Source organism: Saccostrea cucullata, unplaced genomic scaffold (genome assembly GCF_032062105.1).
Source record: "Saccostrea cucullata isolate Sc308-1 unplaced genomic scaffold, CSIRO_AGI_Scuc_v1 ctg44, whole genome shotgun sequence".
Lineage (NCBI taxonomy): Eukaryota > Metazoa > Mollusca > Bivalvia > Ostreida > Ostreidae > Saccostrea > Saccostrea cuccullata.
In genome coordinates, this window is record NW_026938421.1 from 365,290 (window position 1) to 382,188 (window position 16,899).

The 16,899-nt window shown below is 35.8% G+C and overlaps 1 protein-coding gene across 1 annotated transcript; it reads left to right on the forward strand.

The window, feature by feature from the left end:
• The first annotated feature begins 60 nt into the window (after nt 1-60).
• Nucleotides 61-16,813, forward strand: LOC134250170 (uncharacterized). The gene is made up of 12 exons (XM_062732519.1): nt 61-180; nt 7,043-7,187; nt 7,999-8,076; nt 8,266-8,394; nt 9,134-9,303; nt 9,550-9,661; nt 9,926-10,032; nt 10,352-10,464; nt 12,069-12,453; nt 13,709-13,854; nt 15,610-15,700; nt 16,156-16,813. The coding sequence occupies exons 1-12, from the start codon at nt 61-63 to the stop codon at nt 16,429-16,431; spliced, it is 1,872 nt and encodes a 623-aa protein (XP_062588503.1). The 3' UTR covers nt 16,432-16,813.
• The last annotated feature ends 86 nt before the right edge of the window (nt 16,814-16,899 follow it).

Genomic DNA, 16,899 nt, shown 5'->3' on the forward strand with positions numbered 1-16,899 from the left:
TAGATAAACTATAAAGATAAGGGGAACTTTTTAAACTAAAACTAGAGATGGGGAGCGATCATGGGATGTTATTTTAGTTTTCTATTTCTATTTCAGTGTGTTTTACTTGGGGGTTTCTCAACTGACAAACTTCATTTCTCAACTGACAAACTTCATTCCGTTGCTAGGCTACAAAGACAGGTATCTCTCTCTCTCTGTGGTTTTATCGATATTGTCAGATTTATTGAGCAGGTAATCTGTAAATCAGGTAAGTCTTTTTGAATTTATATTCTAGAATTATGCATGTATCCAATGGGGACCAGATACCCCATTTCCCCGCCTTAATGTTAAAGTGTTCAGGGTTTAATTCATACAAAACCTTGGACCCCCTTTAAGGAGTACGCATTTATTGCACTGAAAGCTTATAAAATTTGATGCTTTCCTTGTGAACATTTTACAAAACTGTTAAAAATATATTTTGTATAATAATATATTTTTTTTTCTGTCTATATAATTATATATATGTTACGGTCAAACAATTAATTTTTGAGTAGGTCTTCAATATTTTTTTTTTTCAATTTCTTGTGACCCCTAGCTGTTACTATATAGATTTTTTTAATTAATAAGCGAATTCAAAGGACTGTGGTCCCCCGCTTTCGATGTCTTAGTAGATGAATGTCATTATTTATTGCATTTTGTGTTAAATATGAACATTCTATCATAGTTCATTCAAAAGTAATCACCAAAGTTAACTTTTTTGAAAATTAGATCAAACATGAAAGTCAAGGTCAAGGTTGAAAAAAATCATAAAATGCTCGAAAACTTCTTGTCATAGATAATGCACATGTCAAATATGAAAGCCCTATCTCTTCTCAATCAAAAGTTACAAGGAAAAATAACATTTTTGAAAAGTAGGAAATAGGTCAAACGTCAAGGTCACAGGCTAAAAAAAAATATATGTATAGTATATTTAGAAAGGTTTTACCACAGGTAATATACATGTATAATAATATGAACGATCTATCTTTCCGCTTTAAAAAGCTGTGACCAATTTGAAGTAATGTTAAAATTGCATTGAAAAGTAGGATACACTTGAAGGCTAAGATCCCGGGGGCAAAAATCATAGTATATTTGGAAACGCCTTTGTATAGACAATATACAATTAAAATATAAAAGCCCTATCTCTTCTTATTCAAAAGTTATGACCAAGGTTAAAGTTTTTGTGACAGACAGACCGACTGACAGAAGAAAGAAATGAAATGTCCCCTCGCTTTCGCGAAAGCTTTATGTAATCAACTCATTGATCCAACACACATTGTGGGTTTCCCATAGCAAAACATGGACATTGCCATTCATTCTATTATATATAGAAGGGTACCCATGCATCTCTAATCCGCAACTCATACACTTACTTATCCTCTCCGTGCCCCGGAGGACGCATGGGGTCGTTCAAATAAGAACACCACTTACGGCGGTCACTGGCAACAACTTGCCCCTCCCTCCAAATGTTCCAGCCCAGTTCTTCCCTTTCTCTCTCAACAGAGCGTCGCCAGGTGTTCTTTGGCCGTCCTCTTCGTCTCTTTCCCTCAGGGGCCCATGTGAGAACTGTTCTAATGTGTGAGTTCTCTTCCCTTCGGAGGATGTGGCCTATCCATCCCCATCTCTTTCCTTTGATGGTCCTTGATAGAGGTATGGATCTTGCTCTTTCATACAGTTGTTGGTTAGTTATCTTTTCAGGCCAGTGTATTTTTAGGACCCTCCTAAGGCATTTTCGATGGAAACGTAATAAGTTTTTCGTCGTCTTTTTCTGTTGTTCTCCATAGTTCAGCGCAATACAGCAACACAAACAGAACATTTGTGTTGAAGATCTTAAGTTTGGTCTTTGTGCTGTATTGTGCTGACCTCCATGCATACATTGGCAAGGGCTGCAAGGCGGTCCTGGCTCACCCTAGCCTTCTCCCAATATCTGTCTCAGTTCCTCCGGTCTTGTCCATTGTGGCACCCAGGTAGAGAAATGTTTCGACCTCTTCTATTTCTTTATCATTTATCCTGATGGCATCCGCCTCCTTTCCATTTACTCTCATGCTTTTTGTTTTCTCAACATTAATTTTTAGGCCTGTATATTCCGCAACATCGTGTAATCTACTGGTCTTTTCTTGCATGTTGCTGTGTTTGCTGGAAATAAGTGCAAGGTCGTCTACATAATCCAGGTCTTTAATATTGACATAAATTTCCAACGTATGCCTCTCTTCTTATTGTTGGTATTTCTTATAATCCAGTCAACCACAATGAAGAACAGGAACCCCAACAGAACACAACCCTGTCTCACTCCTGTCTGTACTTTGAACCAGTCTGTTGTTCTTCCATTCTCTATAACACAACTAGAACTTCCATAGTATAATTTCTTGACGATGTCCACATATAAGTCAGGAATTCCATACTGCCTTCGTATGTCCCACAGTTTCTTATTATGCTGTCAAAGGCTTTTTTTAAAGTCTATGAAACTTATGTACAGTGGTGCTTGCCACTCTATAGATTGTTCTAAAATATTTCTCAGAATCTCTGTTCTTATGTTCCTCTTCCTCTTCGATATGCAGCTTGCTCTGGTCTTCATCTGTCCTCTAGTACATCTCTAATTCGATCATTCTTCTGCAAAGTACTTTGATGGCAAGGATAGTAGTGATATTCCTCTATAGTTGTCAGATCTCCTTTCTTAGGTATTTTGACAATGAGCGAGTTCCGCATTGATGTTACGAGGGTTGTCCAAAAAGTTCGTGGACAATGGCGTTTTTGTGAAAATAAATGGTTCTATATAAATCTGTTGTACATCAAAATATTTCTTATGAAAAAACAAGTCAGAATGATTTAATTTTTATCGATGGAACGTAATAATCTTGTAAAAATCGGTGTCTTTAAAGATTTCAGATAGTGCGCACGGACCAAAGCTAAAATGACATAAACTCTGATATAAAGTGTTCGGATTAAAATGATTATTTTCTAAATAAAACAAGTCAAAAATTGATAAAAATTTTATGTAACACAAATAAAAAGGCTATAATCATTTTTTGATATCTCAATTTTCGGTTACTACATACAGAGTGGAATAAATGAACTAAAACCCTAACGAATATGTGTCAAAACTCGACAAAAAAGCGACGTCGGCCGTCGGCAAGGGGCAGCGTCCGATCCGAGATATAAGTTTTAATATAGTTGAAATGGCGTAAGAGACAAAATATTTGTTTAAACAACTCAAACTTATTGAAATATATTAAGTGTATCGATTTGAGATTTGTATATACGGTTTTTCAACGGTGTGTACAAATTCGAAGACACTACAAGAATTTAAAACACATGCAATTTACTGAAAAAGGAGATTTCTATTCATGACGTTGTTATAAGTCTGTGCAGTTTGTGTATACAAACTGCTTATTTAGATGATGCTCGTAAATTTTTGTGCATCGTTTTGAATTTTAAAAATTAAATAAATTATTATCTATACTTAAAAATCATTGCTAGCACTTGGAAGTGCGGTGCGCCTTAAAAAAGAAATGCAGTGTGTGTCCATGAGAATGTGTTAAGTCAAAATCCAAAATTTTGACGTTAAAATAAAGTTAGCTTAACGTCAGACTGGTCCGTGCGCACAATCTGCGATCTTTAAAGACCCCGATTTTTTTACAAAAATATTAAGCTTCATCAATTAAAATTAAATCATTCTGACTTGGTTTTCCATAGGAAATATTTTGATATACAATAGATGCATATAGAACCATTTATTTTAACAAAAACGTCATTGTCCACGAACTTTTTGGACAACCCTCGTATCTATGCCGGGACTCTTTACATTCTTTATTTTTTGGATTGTTTTTTTTTTGACCTCTTCCTCTCTTATTGCAGCCCGGAGGACCGGGCTGCTCTATACATATAAGTTTAAGTGTTGGTGTATGGTGATTGGGGTGGGAGAAGTTATTCAGAATTAAAGGTTTTCTAAACATTGAAAATATTGTTAATCAGAATGTTCTTTCCCTTTCTAAATTACGAGACACATAATATATTTACTTCTATAAAATGAATATGTAAAAATAAATATGTTTTACATGTTTAATATATAAAGTTGCTTATCATATACAATCGAAAAAACGACAGATCCCTTTTTTTAGAATATTGAATTTTACTTCTCGCATAAAAACGCACTCTGCGTAGTTCCTGTTTTATATTCTAAAATTGAAAATTAATACATTTTTGAATATAGGTGATACATGTGTCTAACTTCAATTTAAATTTTATGCAGCCAACATTTACATGAGGAATTGATCAAGTTTAAAATGGTATCGTTTTTGTTTGATTTTTATCCGACTGTAAGTTTTCAAAATACTAGCGACTATCGTCGCCATCAATTAGACGCATGCCGTTTCACACATACCAAAGCGGTTTGATGATCAAGACTCATTTCCATTGCTTACTTTATATATTTCCCGGGCGACAATTGATGGTTACATCAATGTTTACTTGTTGGTGTTGTGTCAATTTCATCAATTCTGTTCTCTTGGATGGTGCATTCTTCAGCTAATTCTGTTGTTTCTGTTGGGACATCAAAGACCTCTTCAAAATGCTCTTTCCATCGATCTCTTCAATATTTTTCCATCCTCAATTATTAGTTCACCATTCTTGGACCTTATGCCGCTTGTCTTGTTTCTTTTATTCCCACAAAGCTGCTTGGTCAGTGGGTAAATTTCGCTCAGACGGTTTGTATTTGTTGCATTCTCTGTTTGGTTAGCTATATTTTCCAGATTTTTCCTTTTATCAGCTCCTGCTCTTCTTTTCACTTCCTTGTCTTCGGTCTTACATTCTTCTCTCTTGATTTCCTTTATTCTCTCTGAATTTGATCTTCCTATTTCTACCTTTAGTTTTTTTAGCCAGTCTTTGTGTTTCCTTTTCTTCTGGCCCAAGATCTTTTCTGCTGTTTCATTATATACTTTTTTAACACCAATCGGCAAATCCTCAGCTGACTCCGCTACGCTCCATTCACACCTCTGATGTGATAGGTGGAGTAATACGCATCAAGTCGATACATTTCTCCGCCGTAAACTGCCTTGTCACTCATTTCATATTTCGCTCTGCCTAAAGTTCTTCGAAAAGGTTTCTTTATTTGTGTAATTCCTCATGTTAGTTACAACGATATGTTAGTAGTCTTTGAAAGCCAGTACACAGTGTTGGGCGTGCAACAAAGTAACTCGGATTTCAAAAGTGTTACATTTGAATGAAATTCAAATACGATCACATGACTGAATCAGCAAGATGGTAGATCACTGTTGACGTCCGAGGTTAGTGTGCGAGGTACGTACGAGCCACCCGAGGAGCTCCGAGTGCTTTAACAAGGGTTCATTTTCATTGATTGTGTTTTCATCATCAGCCAGTTGCTGAAACCTATTTCTTAATTCAATTTGGAATCCTTTGCTTATTCTTGGATCTTTCAGCTTGTTGACATTGTACATCTTCCTGTTGCTTTCCTTTGGCTTTAAGTTTCTGCAGAGCTTCATCTTTACTTTAGCCAGTACTAGATGGTGATCTGAATTGGCATCTGCACCACGCATAACCTGTACGTCACATACAGATTTTCTGTATCTGCCATTCACCATTACACGGCCAATTTGGTTCTTATCTCTTCCATTAGGTGACTCCCATGTAAGCTTGTGTATGTCAAGGTGCTTAAAGAGGGTTCCGCAGATGATTAAGTTATTAAGAACACACATTTCTGATAACCTCATGTCGTTTTCTTTCATATATAGTCCCAATGCCCTCTTGTCCTATGACTCTTTCCGATCCTTCATTCGACTTTCCAACTTTTGCATTTGCATCACCCATTACCATCAGTATATCATGATTAGACACTTTTGCAATTTCTCTTTGTAGCTGTTCGTAGAAGGTGTCCTTATCCGCTTCGTCTGCTTCTTTTGTTGGGCTATATAATTGTTTTATTGTTAGCTCAGCGCAGCGGGAGGAAAAATGTGCGCTGATGATTTTATCATTAACAATATTCCATCCCATCAAGCTTTGTCGGCTTTTCCTGCCAAGTATAAGTCCTACTCCTCTATGATGTCCTTCAGCTCCAGAGTACAAGATGGTCTCTCCAGAGGTTGTCTTTAGTTCACTAAAACCTGTCCATCTAACTGCAATTAGTCCCATTTTGTCCAACTTATATCTGTTAAACTGTCTTACGATGTTAGCTGTTTTTCCAATCTGGAACATTGATCTTACGTTCCAACATCAGATCTTGGTGATGTTTTTAGGTGTTTTATGGATGGTATCTGTGTTCCTTTCAGGCCATTAGGGTCCTCTGAGCTTTTCCTAATTGCCGTCATTCTCTCGAATTCCCAATGAAGGTAATCCTCATCTGGAATCTCGTATGTCGCATTTGCCCTTCCTTCAATATTTCTAATTGTTGTAACGATTTCCGTAATCAATTCTTTTATGGAAGGAGGTGATTAGCTTCAAGTCCAACCTCCAAGTTTATGTCGTGGGGGGGGGGGGGCAACATAGTAGTTGCTAACGGTCTCCTACTTAATCCGGATTGTAGTAAGTTTTCTTCCCTAGATGAGTTGCCAACCAAGGCTTTCGAGCCTCATCTTCCCCTGCGCCCTTGCGAAGTTAGCCTGGGCCGAAAGGTACCCAGTATCCGTCTGCTTCCACGAGGAGGCATTGCATAGACTTGTTGAGGAGAGGCTATGTACTGGCAGAGGAAGACCTACAAATTGCTTCCCTTTTCGCATTGCTGCCAGCGGTGAGGGCTGAAAGCGAGAGGTGACAAGCACACAGACACCAACACCAACACACTAGACGCATCACACAAAATTTAGCAGAACAACTTCTCATACCACTGATTAAATTTTTATGATACTTTCACAGATCTTTATTACATAATGCCATTGTGAACTTGCTATCTTAATTTTTGATCTGACACTTATTTTGGGTCTCCCAGACTTTGCCATTATAATCATATGGGGGAGGGGGGTGTATCATGAAGCGAACTTAGTGCACACAGTACCCCTGATTCTCTTTTTGACAGGCGGATCTAGTCCTGATTGAGGTTCTCCAGGCACGTGGAGATGGATCAGACATTTCGTTTACTATAGATTCCACCGTGTCCTATGTTGTTGTAGAAATACAGAATGTCAGACATGAGCAGAACTGTACACTAAAGGATCCACACGGTATTGTGCAAATCAAACCCAACATTTATTTTGCAGCTTTTGAAGAAATACTAGTAATATAATGTCTGTTGATATTCTTGTTTCATCAACTTGTTTGTCAATAACTTACTGCGTTTTAGAAATTGTTCATACCTAGAGCATGAATCAACTGCGAGATATAAACTCCGTATGCATGTAGGTGATGAAGGTACTGTATATTGCTGCATTAGTACGGAAAGTTGACGATTGAAACAAATTCATCACGTTTATTGTAAAGCTTGGTTGTTAGATTACCATCAACGTCTTTTTCAAGTAAAATATCCAAACATGAAACAGATGTGACAGACTATGTAGTATCTTTTATTTCAAGGTCACCTGGATATATCGTGTCGACTGAATGGAATTTGCCATTGTTGATTAATAATACGTCATCGATATATAAAATGTCGAGTTGGAGACCACAGCAAATGTTTTCTCTTCATGTATAAAAGAATCAAATGAAAACAAAAAAGGCCAGCTAATAATGTGACGCTAGTGATATCCTTAGGAATTCCTACAGATTAGGAAGACGTGGTCTTCAAAAACCACATAGATATTGTCAACAAGAAACTCAATCGTCTTTTAGTATCAACTGTAGAGTACTTGTGTGTACAATCAGAATGTTTTTACAAAATAATTTTGTAAATGACTAATGACAAGGTACTCAGTAAGTTATATTTACGAGTTTCATTTTTATGGTAAATGCAGCTGTCTATGATGTCAACTAAAGCAATTCTCCATATATCAAAATAAATTGTTTTTGTTACTAGTGATTTTTAATGTTTGTCCTCAGATTCTGTCGTCATAGCAACAGATGACAATGAATCAAGTGGGTACAAAAAGAGAGCTTCCGAAAGGACTCCAAATGCAGGTAAATAGATACACGTATACATGTAGTTAACAAATTACGCTGTTTCTGTGTTATGAAAATAAACGTAAAATAAACAAGTAATGATAAATTAAGAAGAATAATACTGAGTAATTAAAGTAGAACCATCAACAATCCCCAATGACATAAAGTATTTAAGTTTCTATGAAATAATACCTTCTGTTTATACAGGAGAGTGGTCAGTGACGTGCTCGGGCGAGCAGACGTACACCGTATTTGTCTGGGGTCTGAGTGACGTCACGTTCCAAGTCCAGTTTATGGATCTTTCTGACAATCCCACTGACGGAGACCCGTTACAGGGTATTGTATTTTCCTTTTCTTTTTTGATTAACCTGAACCAAAGGTTTTTGAGAACAGGAAAGTCCCCGTGCAATGCTGTTCCAATACAAACGTCCACATGCAATATAAAACCCAGCACAAACGTCTCCCTTGCAATGTTGATCCATGTCCCAAGCAATGTTGATTCAATACAAACGGTCCTGTGCAATACTGATCCACACACATACTTCCCAATGCATTGTTGTTCAAACTATGAAGGTACCCGTGCAATGCAAGACAAACGTCTTAGTGCAATGTTGAGCCAATGCAAACATCCTCATGCAATGTTGAGAGGATTGTTTGCAATGCAATGTTGATCCAACACAAATGTCCCACTGTCATCTTGACTTTTTGTCTGCAATAGCGTAGTCATTGACAAGTCAGGGTCCACAACAGAGGATTGGGTTCAATATTTTCGTAGGAAGGCATGTGCATTCATGTTTAATATACTCAGTACTAGTAGTTAGATATTTTTCCCAAACTTAATCTCATGGTCTACAACGGGCCACTTAAAAGGTTCAGTATTTGTAGGAACAGAAAAAAAAGAAAACTTTTCACCTATTGATGATTGTGGCCACTGGAATTTTTGTTTTATGATATGTTACCTTTAACAAATCAGTTATGTGGTATTGGAAATTCTTTTAATTGTATATAAATTGTAGCAACTGGTTAAACGTTATGCATAATTCTGAATATTTAAAAAAAAACAGCAATATTTTAGACAGCAATGTTACCCTTGGTGTTGAGGTGTCTGGAAGAGAATATCTACAGTTGGTTTCCAGTGTTGGGATTATTTGCCTGAACGGGTTTTCTGATATTTACAATGTGTCGACATTAGGCGCTGGACGACAACACAGTTTTTACGAAGTTGTCATTACTGTCCCAGATCAGGTGAGTTGTTTTATTCTCCGACTGGTAAACACGTACTTATCTATGCTCTTTCAGGCTTTGTGTTGTTATATGTATATAATTATATATATCAATGTTCTTTATTCTGTTGTCTTGGCTTCTTGGCTCTTGGTTAAAGGTTCAGTTCCAAAGATATCTTGTTTGTTATTTCTAGATATTAAGGTTTGAGACTTTACAAGGAAAAACCATTTCTTTGATTCCTCTTACCGTGGTTATTTGATGTTTTAGGCCTTCCGAGTCGGTCTGATAGCTAGAGACAAAGAGAACAACATCGTCCATAGACAGAGCTCTGTGATTCTACCCAAAACATTTACCGTGTCAATTTCACAAATTACGAAAGGTATGGTATTGCTGATATAGGACATTTTCACTAATTGTTCTGTCTTCGATCTTTCGAATGCTAACTCTTTGTCTGATGAGATATGCAGCATATACTTCACTATTTGACAACTGGAGTGAGACAGTGAGTCTTAGCCAACTGACCGTCTACAACACACACAACACTTCAAGGCAGTATGCGAAAAAGCGAGAGTAAATAACAAACATACTTAGCAATCTTTCAATGCGAATCATCGATAAATATTAGTAATTAACTGTTTTGTAGATACTTCACCAGGCAGTAACGTCGTGTTTCTCTATAGTTTATATAACAACCAAGACAGGAATCAAACCCTCAATATACGAGTCCTATTGGATTCATTTAATCCAAGTGTAAGTTTTGATGGTGTATAGTTTTTTAAGAGAAGAAGAACATTCATATGGTATAATAATTTGTGCCATATTTTAAGTATATGTCGGACCAAGATTAAAAATTATTATAAGAGGTTAAATTTCTGAAAAGAATTCGAAGTTTTATGATAAACACGATGTGATTTCACCATCTATAATAGCATTGTTTTTAATAACTAGACGTGAACAACTCAATGTACTGAAACTACAGGCTTATAAAAACCCAGTGATTATGGCAATATTTGAAGAATCTATTTACTAATGAACATAATATATATTCATTTTGCAATTTTCAAACAAGGAGTTTGCTAGCAATGCCACGTCAGGGAGTGAAGTTCAAATCCCTTCTCACACCAAACAATATGGAGCCTTTGATGTCACGATATCTCCTCAATCCTCTGTTGGGTCCACTTGGTATGTCCTTGTAATTTGTTAATTGTTACTGTAGAAGCTTAGATTATCAGCAAACCAGTTTGTTTGAGTTTGTCACACGACGGATGTGACTGGTCGACAGGGGATGCTTTCTCCTCCATGTCATCTGATCCCACCTCTTGAATTTCCAGGGATTCGTGTTTATGTTTTCTTCACAGATTTGTATTGTTTAAGATTATTTGAAATCGATGGAAATGTTCGTTATATTAGTCTTTTTCATTTAAGCATTATCGCAATCCAACATATGTGTCCATTTTATTTCCACAAACAGGATGGACACACAATTAACCCGTGCATGGCTTTGCGACGATGAAGTGTGCGTTGATATGTGATGGCTAAATTGATGTTTTTAAATGGGCGCGCATAAGACATCCAATATAGATTTGCATCTTATATTTTTTTATTTTGAAAGTGTTTGCCATCGCACTTTTACCATGCATACATTTTGAAACTGATACTGATCATTTTGTTACTGTTTGACCCTTCTGTCCTCTAAAACGTAAAATTGACATGGCATGATGTCCATTCTTCTTTAAAACTCATTGCAATTAGTTATTGTTTGAATATTTTCTGATTTTTATCAAACAAATAATGAATACTATTTGCATTTATAAAATGCACTGTAAATCATAAAGTTTGTGGGTACATATACTTTGGGTATCACACGAATAAGGAACTGATTTATGATGGTCACATAAACTCTAGATCTGTCATAAACGCGATATGTAAATATAAAAAAAGGAAATCATTTGAGGTAACTGCAAAGATTGGTTAAATTGACTGGTGAAGAGTATTGATATGCTCTTTTGTTTTAAGAACAAATATTCCGAAAAACTGACGCAGAAAATCAATCAGACTAAATATATTTGAAACTTCATATCTGTCATCTTAATTAGATAAAGCTTAACTGACAATGTGCATTAAAAACTCACAAACTAAAGTGCGATTTTTACCGATATTTTTGGCCTTTTAATAAAACAGAAGATAGAAGATCACGCAATAGCATTTAGTTTCTGTCACACCAAATGCAAATAGCTTATTGCAAGGATTCCAAATATTTTTGCCATCGATCGGTCATTATATCACGCAATCCGGCTGTCAGTCACCGGCTCTACTTAACTCCATTTTATGAATAAAAAAATGAATATAAAGGATGTGGAAATCCTCTTACTCAAATTGGAAATAATGAGATTTTGAAAAATAGAAAATGTTTTTTTCAGAATCGTTTTGTAGAAAAACCATCGTTTAAAGCTTTGTGAAAAGATTGCCTAATCTAAGACTGCGAAATTCTGTGCTTCTTTTTGTTTTCTAAATATTTTTTGATTATTAACGAAAATTGAGGAAAATATTCCTCGTTGGCAGTGATCAATTTACACAATCATAAATTAAACATTAAATACTAGTAATGATTTTCATCATGTACAACATTGAAAGTGCATAGTAGTAGAAATAAATTATTTTACTCATCATATACATGAAAAAAAAATTCTTTTAAGGGATGTTTATCGTGAATTAAATTACATATTTCAATGCTAGCTTTTGGTTAATAATGTGACGTCGACATGATTTTTCCTATTATTTTCCAGCGACATAACTTTAAGTGTAGAAGGAACCAATCACAGTATAGAATTTACTAAAGTCTCATTGGTTGTGAAACCATCCAATAACTCACCTTCGACAAAATCAGATGTGATGACGTCACCTGGAGCAATTTCAAAAAAGAGTACTTCCGCTTCTAGATTTACTGAGGTCAATTCGCAAAAGATGGTGTCATATCAAAGCACGATGATTACAATTTCTAACGATACAATTGTTACGGACAGAAGTTCTGTCATGATAACGACAATATCTCCATGGACTGGAGACACGACGCGGGGCACTACAGGAAGTAGTCCTGAGGCGGATGTATCACCCCCGGCCTTCAGCAAACTGTCCTTTATAGACAGATGTTACAAAAACGTCAGATGCTCGGTATGGACTGGTGATATGTATCAATAACAACACAACCACGTTGTAGATGTTGAAGTACAACAATCAGAAAATCGTCGATCTTTAGCATAGGCGCTCCCCATGTAATTCTGTAAATGACGTATGATAAGTATATATAGGTCTACCCCTCTATACTATAAAATATCCAAGGCCTGCAACTGGGCGCCATTGTGGATTTCGCCTGGGACCTCTGACTGACTTACTTTAAGGATATCTGGGGTATACTGGGCTGGTTATCAGCATCGGGTACTCTAATTTATTGAAATAAAATATTTGCAAACTTTAATCCAGCACCATTCCGTTGCTTTCTCTTGTCTTCAAACATTTGTCTATTACACCGTCACACTTAGCTGATCTCGGCCGGAAGAAGTCGATTTCGTCGATTTTCAACAACTCGTACGAAAATAACTTTCGGAAGTTTGACAATATTTAGTGGGGAAAGTACATAGGCGCTTGGTTTCAGGGTGGTGTATTTTGTGTATTATGTGTTTTTTGGTTTGTCTGAATACCCTCATTAAAATAAAAATGAAAAATGTTTCTCTCTGGCTGCCCCCCCCCCCCTCACTTTCAAAAACGATGCTACATATACGTGCCTATGAGAGTATATATACTGTACATATGACATTTTTAAAACGTGCTAATTTCAGCGAGTTTTCATTTTTATTTTAATGAGGGTATTCAGACAAACCAAAAAACACATAATACACAAAATACACCACCCTGAAACCAAGCGCCTATGTACTTTCCCCACTAAATATTGTCAAACTTCCGAAAGTTATTTTCGTACGAGTTGTTGAAAATCGACGAAATCGACTTCTTCCGGCCGAGATCAGCTAAGTGTGACGGTGTAGTAGAAAAATGTTTGAAAACAAGAGAAAGCAACGGAATGGTGCTGGATAAAAGTTTGCAAATATTTTATTTCAATAAATTAGAGTACCCGATGCTGATAACCAGCCCAGTATACCCCAGATATCCTTAAAGTAAGTCAGTCAGAGGTCCCAGGCGAAATCCACAATGGCGCCCAGTTGCAGGCCTTGGATATTTTATAGTATAGAGGGGTAGACCTATATATACTTATCATACGTCATTTACAGAATTACATGGGGAGCGCCTATGATCTTTAGTTGAATTTCAGAGAACAAATATCCTCATTCTGCTTAATTATGAATCAATGTCGGTAAATCTACTTTTTGTACAATACACAAATATTGAATAATATTTTCCTTTTTTGACTAAGATAGGAGAATGGGTGGTTTTGTTTGTGGTCCAGGATAACGAGTCCGGAGTTCACCGTGTGGTGGCAGAGGATACAATCCATTCCTTTGTCCGGACAGAGAATTTCACTGATGGCCTGGCTAATGTACCAATACACGGAAACATAAGGTATTTCTCTCATTCTTCAAATCTAAAACTAATGCATGTTCAAGTCCTAAGTACACTGCGCCAAATGTAACAGAAAAGGAGAAAATTTATGTCTTTTAAAACTGAAAAGAAAAACTCTAGGGCCTTGAATTACAAATGAGGTGCTCATTTGTACCGAGCCAGTCTTGGCGATATCCAGGATTTTTATTTCAAACCTAAAGAAGACAGAGTATTACAAAATTGCTATATCTGTGCATAATTGGAGCCACTTTAAATGATGCAGGGAACAGAGATTTGTCTGTTTTGTTAGTTTTGAATATTTTTAATATCCTAAAGAACCAAAATGAATTAGAACTACGTACGATATCTATATTGGATTCCGAAACTTCTTACAAACAAAGATACATTCCAGTAAATGTTTAACCAAGCCTCTTTCTTTACTCCTCACTAAGATATTAACAGCAGTGAAGGAGAGACTTCAAGAGTACTGCGCAGCAATATATTCAAGAAGTGGTGTAAAACAGATGTGGATACTTAAAAATTCCAAATAAATATTGGACAATTTGAAATCAAGAATTTACCAAAATCAACAGCATAAAACTTACGAGCTTCCAACTCTATACACAATCATTCTCCACGATAAATTAAATTCTAAGCTTTTTGATATCACTGACAGATGCTTTTTCAATAAAAATGGAACTCGTAAATTCACTTACGTTGTCATTGGTCATTTGCAAAATTATTTTGTTAAAAAACATTCTGATTGTACACACAAATACTCTGAAGTTGACATCAAAGAGATGCTTGAGTTTCTGATAGACAATATCTATGTGGTGTTCGGAAACCAGGTCTTCCAACAATCTATTGGAATTCCCATGGGTATTAATTGCGTCTCATTATTAGCAGATCTATTTTTGTATTCATATGAAGCAGAATTTGTCCAAATCTTTTGCGTTAAAAGAAGAAAACACTTGCTGTGGCCCTCAACTCAACATTCAAAATTATCGACGGCGTATTGTCACTTAATAGTGGTTATTTCCATTCTTATGTCGATACGATATATCCTGGTGAGCTTGAGATACAAGACACTACAGAGTCTGACACATTTGTTTCATATTTGGATATTTTACTTGAAAAAAGATGTTAATGGTAATCCAACAACCAAGCTCTATGATAAACGTGATGACTTTAACTTTTCAATTGTCAACTTCCCTTTCTTATGCAGCAATATACCTTCATCACCTGCATACGGAGTTTATATATCTCAGTTGATTCGATACGCAAAAGCATGCTCTATGTATGAACAATTTCTAAAACGAGGTAAATTATTGACAAACAAGTCGATGAAAAAAGAATATTATCAGTCTCGTTTAAAATCATCATTTCGTAGTTCAATGGTCGGTATAATCAACTTGACAGCAAATGCAATTTATCTTTGAGTCAAATACTAACGTTTTTCATACTAATTGTTAGTCCATTATTTATACACTGAATTGAGGAAGGATTTTTACATTATTTCCCGATCATGACAAGGAGCACACGGCGGGTGTTACCGGTCGGCAATGGATGCTCACTCCTAGATGGCACCTGATCCCACTTATGATGTTTTGGAGGTCCGTGTTTGCTCTGCTCCTATTTTGTATTTTTTTCATGGATTTTTGATGTTGAATACTGTTCGTTATCTCCATATGTTTCATATCAATTAAACAATAAATAAGTTCTTTTGGATTCTATAATACCAGTTGAACAATAGCTAAGTTCTTTTGGATTCTGTAGTACCAGTTGCTGTCAGAACGAGGCTGTGTTGATTGTAGAGGATGTCAAGGGAAACAAAGGTCGTTATAACCTAACCTATGAAGATCATCAGGTGAGTTAACTGTTTTGTCTGTAAGCTTTGATTTATTTAATATGACTAAAATGCTAGTAAGGATCCGATTCGGTAATTTATTAGTATAAATAAATAATTTTGTTTTTGAATCTCCATTTTCATTGCAGTAGACTCTGGCGGCAATGTAGCTGAGGTTGAATTCATGAACTCGATCTAAGAACCTATAATTTAAATTTGATACATATAAAACTCTTCTGTTAATATTTAATACTCGATATTAAAACTTATTCCTTGTTGTGTCTATTTAATCTCTCTTCTACATTATGGTTAATGGCCCCACGACTTGTGGAACAATATCTTGCTTCTTACGACAAATAAGTTAAATGAATGTCCATTGTATCACTTACACGTATGTAAAAATTACTTCTCTGTGTCTTGTTATCACAAATTATAAATATTTCCTTGATAGAACTCTTCGCTCTTTTAATTGACAGAATTCAAATGGAACAGACACGAATACTTCAGCTACCAAACATAAACTCAGAGACTTGGCGGCCATTGTTGTTGGATTCTGCGCTGGAATTCTCGCTCTCATCATATTTTTAACACTTATAATTCAGTTTAAATCAAATATAGTCTCCATTTTTGCCAAGATCAAATTCCCTCATTCTGAGAAGGAAGTTGAACTACGTGTACCACACAAACTCTCGATTAACCCTGGCACCAAGGAAGACGTGTCAGTGTCAAAGAAAGATGTGTCAACATCATAGAAAAATGTGTAAATCGCTAAAAAGATCATGAAAAAGATTTTAAACACTTGAGTGATGTCATTTGCCCAAAAGCTGGAAATGGTACTCAGAAATGTGGTTGTTCTCTAGTTAAATCGATGGAAAGTGAAATCTTACTAGCAAATACCAAATTTCACTGACAAATCTAATACAGAATACTGAGAAACATCAATATGGGTAAACAGGTCTGGAATGCTGTTTAGAACCCGAGGAAATATCCCTTTGTTATTTATTATTCAAAGTAAAATATCGCGATTTCTTGAATATTTTCATCCGATTTTAAGACCTTACTCAAGTTTTAACCAGTGATACTAGTTTTTCTTTCTATGTGCAAGCATATAGGTTATTTGTCATTTTATATGATGATCACGAACCACTGCAATCTCATACAAAATCATGTTGTAATTCCATCTTAAAAAGAACATAATTGCTTCATATTAAATTAATAAT